This window comes from Rhododendron vialii, chromosome 1a (genome assembly GCF_030253575.1).
Source record: "Rhododendron vialii isolate Sample 1 chromosome 1a, ASM3025357v1".
Lineage (NCBI taxonomy): Eukaryota > Viridiplantae > Streptophyta > Magnoliopsida > Ericales > Ericaceae > Rhododendron > Rhododendron vialii.
Genome location: NC_080557.1, coordinates 46362082 through 46374835, shown reverse-complemented (window position 1 = coordinate 46374835; position 12754 = coordinate 46362082). Strand labels below are relative to the sequence as shown.

At 38.9% G+C, this 12754-nt stretch overlaps 2 protein-coding genes across 2 annotated transcripts; one reads left to right on the top strand and one right to left on the bottom strand.

Moving 5' to 3' along the window:
* Positions 1-2724: 2724 nt before the first annotated feature.
* On the bottom strand, positions 2725-7186 carry LOC131321684 (uncharacterized). Its single transcript, XM_058352577.1, has 7 exons — positions 6784-7186; positions 6626-6693; positions 5306-5378; positions 4751-4866; positions 4571-4675; positions 3414-3513; positions 2725-3029 (listed from the first exon to the last, which is right to left on the bottom strand). The coding sequence occupies exons 1-7, from the start codon at positions 6865-6867 to the stop codon at positions 2853-2855; spliced, it is 723 nt and encodes a 240-aa protein (XP_058208560.1). The 5' UTR covers positions 6868-7186; the 3' UTR covers positions 2725-2852.
* A 57-nt stretch (positions 7187-7243) lies between these two features.
* On the top strand, positions 7244-11868 carry LOC131321678 (deoxyhypusine hydroxylase-like). The gene is made up of 7 exons (XM_058352566.1): positions 7244-7427; positions 8197-8330; positions 8438-8670; positions 8761-8899; positions 10565-10691; positions 11153-11271; positions 11357-11868. The coding sequence occupies exons 1-7, from the start codon at positions 7244-7246 to the stop codon at positions 11396-11398; spliced, it is 978 nt and encodes a 325-aa protein (XP_058208549.1). The 3' UTR covers positions 11399-11868.
* The last annotated feature ends 886 nt before the right edge of the window (positions 11869-12754 follow it).

Sequence of the window (12754 nt, the reverse complement as noted above, 5' to 3'; positions counted from 1 at the left end):
ATCTAAATACCTTCATCACTGCATACCACAAGTTGCTACGGGCAAAGCTTGGATCCGGAGTCCTTGCGGTGAGGGAAAGGCACTGCAAAGTGCAAACCACCCATCCACCCGCCTCCCCCCCTTCGGATTCTCAGAGAAGTTTTCACCCTATCAATGATTCAATTTACCATCTCTTTGCAAAACAAATTCCATCAATACGATTTTTTTCAGTTTACTAATTATGTACGTTCAATTCTAATTTCTTAATCTACCTCTAAACCCACTGGGTTTGTCCAAACTTAGGTTCAGTGGGGATTGCAGTAATTCACGAAAATGCTTTCAGGCCCAAATGAGATTAGGATACACCACCAAAATCAAAAGCTGCAGAACGTCTTGTTCGGATTAATGAGAGGGATTTGAAAGTTTTTTGTGGAATTTTAGGATTACAGGACTGACAGGATTGTGTCGGTTGAGGACCCAAATTTAACCAGGAGAGGAGGACCCAAATACTTATAGTTCATTGGAGAGAGAGAGTGAGAGGGGTTGGGGCACGGCTGAAACGTGCAGTGTTAATTTGCTGTTATGGTGAAGAAAAAGACACAAGAAGACGGGGGGGGAAGAGAGAAAAGGGGGATTCACGATCCAATTATATGTTTGATTTCATTGGTTTTAAGTTGCTTATTTTTTCGAAGCTCATTTACTGTAGTTGCGAAGAGGCATATGGAAAAAGATTTAGTCATGGTCAATAGTAACAATGGATAATTGTTACTATTGGAAGCTGCAATTTGGTTGGGATAGGACTCTCAAACAAGCTTTCCCTAGACTATTCCTAATCTCGAACCAAAGAGAGGATACGGTGAGCTCCGTGAAGGAAGGGTTTGGGAATGTGTATTGGAAGCTGCAATTTAGAAAGAGGAGATTGAATGTGTGGGAGACTAACCTATCTGAGGAATTACATCAAAGACTGGCTTTGGTAACACTTGATCAGACCAAAAAGGATGTGCTTCAATGGAAATGGACTAATAATAATCGCTTCTCTTCCAAGTCAGTATACTACCAATGGGAACAAACTGATCAGCCTCGGAACCAACTCTTGGGATCACTGCGGAAGAGTCTTTGCCCCCCAAGGTGGAAATATTTTCGTGGTTAGCGATTCAAGATAGGGTCCGAACGAGATCAGTGCTTTTCAACCGGAATATCATTCAAGAGGGCCAACCTGTTTCCTGCCCTTTGTGTTCCTTGCATCTCGAAACTCCGGATCATCTTTTCTTGCACTGTATATTCTCTTGGAATATTTGGTCTCTTATTCTGGATTGGTGGCATGTTTCGTGGGTTTGTCCTAATTCGTTGGCAGAATTGGCTACATGGTGGTTTGACAACGGGTTTAGGAATTTGGAGAAAAATATATGGAAAGCTTCTCTCTATGCCACTTTGTGGTCTTTGTGGCTAGGTCGGAATGATCTCGTCTTCAACAATGCAACATTGAGTGTGGAGGTGGTAGGAGAATTGGTGAAAACTAGAGTTGCTATGTGGATGAAAACCAAGTTTGGTATCAAGGTTTATTCGGTGGAGGAGTTTAAGTTGTTTCTTGACAGTATTCGTAAGCTCAAATTGTAGTTTTGGTTGAGATGTAGTGGTTGTCCAACTTTCTGTTGGATGGGCTAGTCACTTTCTTCTTTTGTCTTGTTTCTACTCGATGTACCCTTTCGAGTTAATATAAAAAGTTTCGTTTGCCGAGAAAAAAAAAAAAAGATAATTGTTGTTAAATTGAAGCCTTGTTAAAAGTGAGTTCTGAACCATGGTGATTTCTTAAATGCCAAATCCTAGTAATTGTATAACCACGAACACTCACACAAACATTTTACATACACTCGCATTTTTGGGAAAATGACGGCCCATGACGTGTTTTGATAATTAATACCCGTCAATGACATGCTAAGAACAATTGTTAATGCTGAAAATGTCCTTAGCGGGTATTAATTATCAAAACACGTCTTTGGCCGTCATTTTCCCCGCAGTTTTGGGTGGATTTCACATACACTGGAGGAGTAGTGTGTGTGGGTCCAAATGTAAATATGAATGGATTTGTATAAGTGTTTATGGTTGTAGAATGATTGAGAAAAAAGAATCAATTCTTTCCTTCGAGATTCGACACACCATCGCTCTCTGCTTGTAATAACCATGTAAAATGGTACTACTCCAGTATTCTATTCATCACTACTTGAGAGAGAGAGAGAGAGAGAGAGGCGAACCCACCGAAGCCATGGAAGGCAGAATATGCAAAATCAAGGAGATCATCTTGCAAAACATGCAAGACCCCAACCGACAAAGAGGTTCTCAGGCTTGGTAAGATGGTTCAATCCACCCAGTTCGACGGCTTCATGCTTGTGCGCTTTTTAACCGCTTTCCAATTCTCCACTAATAGTTATGAAAGTTGCTCATCTTTTGTGGCTTTGCACGCTTAACAATTCACCACCAATAGTCATGAAATTGATAAGCAACATACAACATGATTTGATAGTCTTCAACTTGTACCTTCGTGGATATAATGATTTGCTAACAAAATGGATAAATTACAATGTAAGCATATTGACTCAAGTTCATTGTCTTTAGTAATATCAGACGCGTTGATGTGATGAAACATTTTTCTTTTTGTTGATTATGCCTTGGTAAACGATGATCCCTGCTTATTCACATTTGAAGCCAAAAAAATCTAGAAACCAATTGCAGAACAAATCCATGAAATGGCCCAACAATCCAAATCATACATATAAACTGGCTTCATTTTGATTTGGTAAACTTACAGAACCACGAAGATTACCCTTACAGACACAATCATAAGCGTAACTCTATGTTTCTTACAACAATAGTATCTAGGTGACACGAATAAGAAGTACAACCATGATGAAGATACATGTCATTACAAACATCACAAGCCATGTAAAGCACGTAGTCTTGAATGTCTTCGAGTTTATATCCATCGCTCGTGTATTGACACGACCAGTGCTAGCCAAGCTATGTTCAACGGCCTCCTCTGTCGAATCAAGAATCTGCATTCATATTACAACTGAACTATAAGAATAGTCGCCGATAAACAAAAAAAACTATAAGAATAGTCGCTACGTGTCAGAATAGAATCCCATTAACCTAATAGTTTGAAATAAAACCTATAGGAATACAACATGAGATGCACAGTTTGACTCGTCTTAGACCCATGGTTTAAGAACGCAATTTTAGTGCTAGTAATTTTTTTTTTATCTACTAGTGCTCGTACAATAAAGAACATTTAAGCACTTTGCAAGATGCAGTGCACAGTTATTGACATCTCTATAATGCAATGATTGTTGTAGAAGATACAACCCATTGCATGTGCCTCATATATACCTCAAGACAACTACCAGAGCAAACAAAAAGACAAATTCTAGGTAGCTTACTTTCTCAGTGTTTTTGATGGATTGACTCATGACGAGACTACTCTCTTTAAGCTGCTGTGCCAACCCGACCATTTCATCTGTCAAGTCCTCTTGAAGCTTTCTGTTGAAGGCAGCGAAGGCAATGAGAAGCAGTAACAAGAAAAAAAATCAGCACTAATAGATATCATGACATTCAACTGGGTGGACAGCGTATTGCTGGGTAGCTCCTTTAAAACATCCAATCAAGCATTTGCAGTAAAAAGTTGAAACCTAATATATACATGCTAACTAGTTGGCTGAACTAGTAATCTACAGATGCAGTCATACAGTCTCATATTATGAAGCTGAAAAACCAAACCACAGCAATGCTTGTGAGTGCCAATTGATCACAATTTCTTGTCACACTTACAAAGAAAATGAAAGAAAAATGAAAGCTCCAAACACCAATTTCCTCTTTTGACAAGGGATCAAGCATTAACATTGCTATCTCTAATACCCTAAAATGAAACTGTTGTGGTGTCTTGCTTGGTTTCCGATGCATTTTTTGTCTAAATAAATCAAGAGATCTTAATAAACAACCAAACAAATCCATTGATTAGTTCCTGTTATGCATTGTTCATTATACCTAGTAATGCACATTAATTGTGAGCTCAAGCTCAACTATAACGCAAGGGTTTTCCCCCTGAAAGAAAGGTTGAAGTTTTTCACTACTACAAGGCATTAAATTATGGACCACCGGTCCTTTCATAGCTTAGCCCCTTGGCTGAGGGAATAAGGGTAGGATGCAGAGAGGTGGGCAAATGACAATATGTAATGCAAATAGGATCAATATAATAAGTGGACACAGAAATACATGTTATGCCTTGAATCTAAATCAGTCTTTTTCTTTCTTTTTTAATAATTATCACAAGTTTCATCAATATGAAGATATTGAGCTAAACCAATTTTAACAGGATATGGTGAAGGGGGACCAACAGTTCAACTACGCTACAGTACTGCCTTTAGAATACGCATAAAAGTACATAAAACCAATAACTAAAAGTAAACATGTGGACAGGCATCAACAACCTCAAAAGGGTTTCAAAATTGATGGCAGAAAACTGTTGCCCTCAATCCTTACTGTGCTCTAGTTACTTGAACAATATGCCTAGATCTGATAAGATAACTTAGATAAGTACCTGTGCTTTTGAATATGAGTCTGTGCTGCTGCATCCAATTTGACAGGAGCCGAGTTATTAGTATCAGCATGATTATGAGGTCTATCTTCAACGTTTGATTGGGGCCTGTTCAGTAGATGAATGAAACCACAAACACAAAAAATGACCAAAGAGATAGAGGTAGAAACCATAGTTTCTTACATAAATCTTCTCCTCAATTTTGGGGAAGTAAGAATTGGACTTTCTCCTTCGGTCTTAGAAGGGCTTTCTCCTACAGGAGTTATATCAGAAGGTTTCTCAGATTCTTGCATGGTTGACTGGAAGTTTCCAAGTGAAAAACTGGTTAGAAATGAGAAACCATAAGAGATGCATGTATTTCTAATACAGAGGAAGAAGGATGAAACAGTTGGATCTTAAGTTAAAATGTTATGATGGAGACAAAAACTTGAGTCTGACAAAACCTTCGGAAATGGCTTCAGAAATAACCAAACAAGGGTCCAAAGAATCACTTAATGCAAGTAACCCAGAAAAAGTAAGTCATTCGCAGCTAGTAGAAATAAGGGAAATCATGAAAAGCAAATCAGACTTTCGTTTCCCAAACGTTAAGAATGGTTGGGAAAAAAACCCCAATGCAAGTGATGTTATGTGAAAATGGCAACTCCGTTGTTAATTCTGAAAATGACAACTCCGTTGTCATTGTTTAACACTTTTAACTTGTGAAACATTGATGTAGAAGAAACTGAAGGAAACACGCACCACGGGGACAGCCAACTTGGAAGCAATGGCTTCTATCTTCTCCGAATAATCATTCACCTGCGCTTTTGATATCCTACAAAAACATGTACACAAGAAGACTCCCAAATGTTAACTACCAAAGTGAATAGCTTGGAACCTCAGTTCCCAAATCCTCACACAAGAACAGCACAACTACACGATTGAAAATGCCAAAATAGAATAAAGTTTACTCTGAAATCCAAATCATGCATCAATATCCATATCAACACTTTTTTCAAGTGTTGATAAATTAACAAATGCTAGTTGATCCAATCTTCAGAACCAAAAAATTGTTCCAGATTGGGATCACTCTTTCTTTCGATCACGAATCTGTTAGTTCTAATCCCTTCACTGGTCGTTTAGGGCAACTCCAAGCGTCAGTTTAACTTTCTAAGCAAAGAACAAAAGGTGTGCACGCAGAGAACTGAGAAGTATCTCTGTTGAATTTTCAATTGAGGGACAATGTTTGTCACGTAGTTTAACACTGACTTTTAACAAGAAATACGAAATTAAAAGCAAAAACTTTTACCACTATACTGAAAAAGAGAATAGAAAGGGAGTTTTCCAACCATCAGAGCATACCCAGTAAAACATGAGTAAAAAGATGATCTTTTGACACACAAGGGGCATATGAGCTGAACATTGAGGAAACCCAAAGTTATCAACAATTCATCATTCGTGATATTCCACTCCACTCATTAATTGAAATCGTACAGATGGAGACCAAGTCCGTTTAAATGGATAAGTAATTAGAACTTGTATTCCTACAACTCCATATTCATAATCAAACCCCTTGAGGGTGTGGAATTAAAATCAATCAGTTGGCATCACATGGCTAGAGAGCATTGTTGAGTGCAAAATTTAGTAAATTACTCATCCATATAACAAACCCCTGAATTTGCTGGAGGCATGTGAATAAGCATCTTGTCTGTTTCTTACGCTACGAGATAAATTGGACATGGTAAGACCACAGGGATCCTATGCATTTTTAGGGCAAATGAGAGAAAAAGGCTTTGGATTGTTTTTCTAACATCAAAAGAGACACGGAGATGTAGGAAGTCAGGAACCATGTAAAGGAAAAACCAGATGACATGTGTTACCCTGCTTCCTCGCTCTATTGAGTCGTCTTCTATAAAGCGTGTCTCAGGAGTCAGCTGCAACTTCATACGCCTCGCTAATGCGCTGCGAACATACTTAACCTTTGATTTTTACCCAGATATGGCCATGAATGTGAACTCCTAAAAGCAACCTTTAACACGAGAAAATAGATTAAAAAATGTGAAAGGAAAATGTAAGAAGGACCTTGGTAATCCATCTGAGGTTTTCTCTTCAGCTAGTTCTTCCAATTGTTCCCTTAGAGTAGCAACATACTGCAAAAACACAATCATTTCTATGAGAATTTAAATAAGAAAAAATCAACCAATTTCTTTTTTAGCAATCAAGAAAACGAATAGACGTACATGAAGAAGCTTTGCTTGATTTTGTTGATGAGGTGCCGCCGCAAGCAGTCTCCTTAAGTTTATTTCTGTTTTGCTGATGCCCATTTCTCCAGATCCAATCCAATTCCCAAAAAGATTGGATTTTTACGGTACTATTCTGAGAGAGAGAGAGAGAGAGAGAGAGAGAGAGAGAGAGAGAGAGCGAGCGCTCTGGATGCAAATTTTGGACCTTGTAGATCTTGATTAGGTTTTCATGATCTACCGAGGAAATTCGAGGTAACCGAACGAGATGTGGAAGAAGAAGAGATGGTAAAGAGGAACGGTGTAGTTTTACGGAAAAGCGCGCCATTTAATATTCGGGCCAAGCCCAGACTAGAAAAGCACCAACGGCTTGGCCCGCGGGAAGCTAGGGCTTTGGTGATTTGGCCCTGTTTTCATCCTTAAGTGGAAACAAAATCCGATCTTTTCGATTAGTTTGAAAATGGGAACGGAAATGGAAATGGATTCTTGTAGGCATTCTTCATCATTCACAGTCTCTCCCGAGACAGAGAAGTTCCTGTGCGACAGATTGCTTGACCAAGAACAACCCATTTCGGAGCGCTTCAGAGCCCTCTTTTCACTTCGTAATCTCCGCGGCCCTGCCCCCCGCAACGCTCTCATAGCCGGTCCTCACTCTCTCTCTCTCTCTCTCTCAAAATTAATAGACATTTTTATGCAGTTTGGGTTGAACTTCCTCTAAGAATAACTACTCATTGAATGCAAGGACTTATTAATCTTGTGTTTGAAACACATGAATGGTTGAAGTTTGCTTCGGTCTTTGAGTTTATTTTTCCCTTTCGGTACCATCCGAGGGCCCCCTAAAAATTAGTAAATTTTTGGAGCCTTATAGCTGCTGCACCTGAAACTCGAGCTTTAGCTCAGTACGGTGACTTCTCATATTCTCTTTTTCCTTGCCAATATATTGTGAAATTCTTCTCGTTAGATGTCACGTTTTATTTACAGAAAATAGAAGTAGCATTTGTGCTCTATGGAGTATGGGCTTCCAATGTGCTGAGAGATGAGGATTGAATGATGAGGACTGCATTATTGAAATGGGAAAAGAAAAATATTTATTTTGTCGAGGAGACCATGTTAAATTTTGGCCTTGCAATGACTTTTCTTGTGGTTATGCCCACCTCATTATATACATTTTGCAAGGCCCATTGGTACCATTTGCAAATCCAAATCGCACTCTTCTGTGAATTAACCACCTGGTCTATTTGGTTGATTATTGATTATACTGTATGCATGACCCGCGATTTGTATAGGTGCTTCACACTAATCATCCTCCTTGCGCCGTTCAAAAATAATAATCATCCTCTTTATCTATCGCCGTTCATGTCTTAAACAGACTTGTAATCATCTTTCATCTTCTTGATTTGCCTCATCTTCTAGCAACAGGAGATTCATCAAATCTGCTGGCGCATGAGGCTTCATTTGCATTGGGCCAGATGCAAGACGTCGATGCTATCCCTGCTTTGAAAGCAGTTCTTAATGATCTCTCTTTACATCCCATTGTCCGCCATGAGGTGACATTCTGTTAGCTTTGTTGTTTTATCTTCTAATGGACTCTCTTCTTGGTTCCTTTTGCTAATATTATCAATTGCTTGTCTTGTGGTACGTTATGACTATGCAGGCTGCAGAAGCTCTTGGTGCGATTGGTTTAGAGATCAATATTCCTTCTTTAAAGAACAGTTTGGTTTCAGATCCGGCTCAGGAGGTCCGAGAAACATGTGAATTAGCTCTTACTCGAATTGAGGAACTGAGGAGTGTCCAAAGCAATGATGAATCATCCACTTTGAGTTCTTCACCCTTTTTGTCGGTTGACCCTGCTACACCTGCTTCTTGTTCTTCTACTGATCTATTAAGGTTTGCTCGATGTAATCAAAGGTCAACTGACAAGCTTTTTTTACCAATTATGGTTTGCTCTTATGTATTCTGATGATTTCACCTGTTCAGGGAAGTTCTTTTGAATCAAGAAAAGGGCATGTATGAACGCTATGCAGCTCTTTTTGCACTTAGAAATCAAGGAGGAGATACAGCTACTGAGGCTATAATTAATTCTTTGCGTGCAAAGAGTGCTCTCTTGCGGCATGAGGTCGGTTAAAGTTTGTTGATTTATTTGTTCTTGTGCTATCTAAGCCATAAAAACATCCCTTGAATTAGAGCAGCACTTTGTTTTTTCAAGCGCTCTTTATTTTAGCGAGAATATTCGAATTTAATGGTCATGTGCAAAGACTAGCACGCTTCAGGTGTTTGTAGGAGTTGCAGCCTTAGATTAGGAATGAAGGGGCAGCCAAGTATATTCAGTGGGAGTGTTCCAGTGATATAAATAAAGATGAATATGCTGTTACCTTTTGTTAGCCCAAAGGTTTCTATAGAATACCTTATTGATTTTGATGATAACAAAACATATTGGAATTGAAATATAATTAATATTGTGACATTTGGTACTCATTTGAACTCATGTTTATTTTGTAGGATTTGGTTGAAGTACACTAGAAACATTGCTACACCGAATCACTATCTTTAATAGCTAAGATAAATTGAAAGGAGGAAGATTAAGGACAAATCTTCTCCTAACTTCATTGGCTAGAGATTGATTCAAATGGATGAATTATTGGTTTCATGATTTTATATTTCCATCCGCTAATGGAACTTCCCAAGTTACAAATGTCTCAGTGGCAAAGAAATGGAAACTACAATGGTTGATTGGTACCTAAATTGATTCTAACGGCTAGTGCAAGGGATGAATTTGTGTTGACTTGATTTTGGTTCTAACGGCTAGTGCAAAAGAAAAGGAAACTACTTGCATGGGATAATTTTCCAAATATGAGGGCGTGCCTCTAACGTTCAAATTATTCTTCTCGGTTATAAAGAGAAGTCTGACAGAGGAAGCAATAGATAGAACTCTTGAAGAAAATTGTTGTGAGCCATTACTTGAAAATCTATCAGTCATACAACTATAATCTTCATCTTGATATACACTCGTGTGAGAGTTCTTATTTTGATCTTCATTGTAAGAGGGAATTGTACACCCTTGTTCATACTTGTGTGAGAGATCTTTTTGTGAGTGGTTTTGAAGAGAAAATCACTTGGTGATTAGGTGTTACTAGCACCGGAGTCAAAACTAGTTGGGTTAGGTGTGACTAGCACCGGAGTCAAAATTAGTCGGAGCGATTGGGGATAGATTGCTCGTTGTAAAGGTTGTCTAGCACCCGCAAAGCTAGAAGATTGTAACTATTGGAGATAGTGCAGCAAATCCCGAGTTGGACACTTGGGGAGTGGACTAGGCCGTGAAGTTGCGGACCGAACCACTATAAATCCTTGCGTTCGATTCTCTCTTCCCTACTCTCTTTACTTTCAGTTTTGCATATCTATATCGCATGAGTAGAATAGAATATCATTGAAATTATAATTGTAGTTGAATAGATTGCAATTTGTTTTTTAAAATTCCGCGTTATATTTGAGATACCCAATTCACCCCCCCTCTTGGGTTGCTATTTGGACCAACACCTTTGACTAGTAAACTCGCCACCACTTCCCAGAGACGAGCTTTAGAGCCCAACCCTGTGAATTATGGCCCAACTTGCAAGAGATGGAAAGCGGAGTCAAGTTCGGAAGTAGTAAATGGATACCTACCATAGATAAGGGATAAAGAGAGAATAAGAGAGTTGTCTATCAAAGGCCGAGTCTCTGTTAGTACATGTTTTTCCTTCACTTGGCAAAGATTGTTGTTAGTTTTTGTTTGCCTTATTGTCAGGTTGCTTATGTATTGGGCCAATTGCAAAACAAAAGTGCTTCAGCTGCACTTTCCAGAATCCTTAAGGATGTGAATGAGCACCCAATGGTTAGACATGAAGCTGCTGAAGCTCTTGGTTCTATAGCAGGTATGACCATTATGCATTTGGTTACATAAAGTTATTGTTGTTTGTCGTATCATCGGCAAACGAAAACTGCAACAGAAGGCTGTTGTGATGGACGTGCCATAAATATGTAACACACCACACTAGTTCATCAAAGTTTCCTATGCTGTGAAACTGTATATCTGGTGAAGTATGGATGATATTTGTGGGAGGTGGCTGGTTGGACTCAATTATGAAATTTAGCACTCTACAAAGATACAAAGAAATTCGGTTTTATATTGAGTTCGTAAAGTTTATTTTAATAATGTCATGTGTCCTTGGGAAGAATTGGTGAGGCCTTCCTGTCAATTCCGAGGCACTAGTTATGCCTGACGTTTGTAGTGGCTCTGTACACAACATAGTGTCATACCAGTAGCTTTCCTCTAATACTTGAGTCTACTTTCTGTATCCGTAATGTATAACTTAGAAATAATATTTTCCCGTAGATGGCCATTGCATTGCACTTCTTGAGGAGTTTGCGAAGGATTCTGAACCTATTGTCGCACAGAGCTGTGAAGTAGCTTTCAGCATGCTGGAATTTGAGAGATCAGGCAAATCTTTTGAGGTAATTTAAAAGATGCAAAAAACTATTTTGCTCTATTTCCAAATTCTTTGGGACACAATTTGGCTTAACAATTTTTTCTTTGCAGTACCTCTTCATGCAGACGCCTCAAGTTCAGGAAACCTCATAGCAAACTGGTTCCTGCATTAGAAAGGGGTGGGCCTTCTATCTGGAAAGAATTCAGCTCCAAGATGAAGGTTATTCATGTGCCTGCAGGCATCTTGCCAATTGTTTCACAATAGTTTTGTGTCACGGAAAGTTGAGGGACTCCCCTCCCAGAGTTCTAGTTGTCAAGTTGGACTTCTTCAACACGAAACCTCGAAAAAGCTAGTATCACGTAGGAGCCCTTGTAGATCAGTTTGGAGCTCTTACATACAGTTTTCCCTATGACATTTGCTGCACTTACAAGCTATTAATCTCTGCTCCTTTCTGCGTTACTGTCTTTTGCCTCAACCATGGCAAATCCGGGCAATATTTCAACCATAACAAAATGATCGTGATGGTTGCAATGTCAGCTTTACACTAGTGTATTTGTATTAGTTAGTAACTTGCCATTGGAATGGACAAAAAATTTCAAGAATTGAACATTTGTTGAAGTTCTTTTTGTACCCATTGGGCCGCATATTTTCTTAGCAATTTATTTTTATTCTTTAACTGCCTGCTCTAAAAACAATGCTCTAAATTCACAGGAGTTCCCTCTTGTCCATATCAAGCTGTCTGCTGGCCATTTTTCCTCTATCCAAACTTTCCAGTGGCAAAATAAGACACTCTCAGATTGTTGGTGACAAGTTTGGATTTTAGTTCATTCTTCACAATTCTGTGTAAGAATGTTGCATTCCCAATGATTGTGTGGGTGAAATTTGAGCTGTCAATTGCTGAGCATGGATGGCCCGAATGAGGCCAACACCCATGCTGTCCCTCAAATAGCAAGGTCCCCGAGTTTGGATAACTTCGCGCTTCGGTGAAGAAAAGAGAACTTCCAAACTTATTAGTCTTAAAGTTCAATGTTACAAGCAATGAAAACTTCACATTTTATTTCAAGAATTCGTCTGTGAATGAGAGACAATGACCCATGCAATAAAGAAGAAATGAAGGTTAAAACAGTGAGAGCTTCCTTAATTTCTGAGTATTTTGTTTTGAAGCATAAACATATAAATTCATAAAACAGAGAGTACAAATGACCCGCCAGTCCCGGAAATAACAGAAATGAAACACCAAGTACAAAGATACAACGGCAAAGAAAAAAAAACTCAGGTATAATAACATGTCGGTATGCTTGTGGAGGTTGGATAAAACATGTCATGCATCTAGCTTTTAGCGTATTCCGTCGCAGCCGCCTAAGGATGCCCGAAAATATGAGCATTTAGCTGTAGCTTGTACCGTCGCAGCCGCTTAAGGGTGCCCAGAAATCTGATTTCTTTATTTCATTCATTTATAAAAAAGAGAACTTTGCAAATCTACCAATGACTTCGACTTTACTAGTATA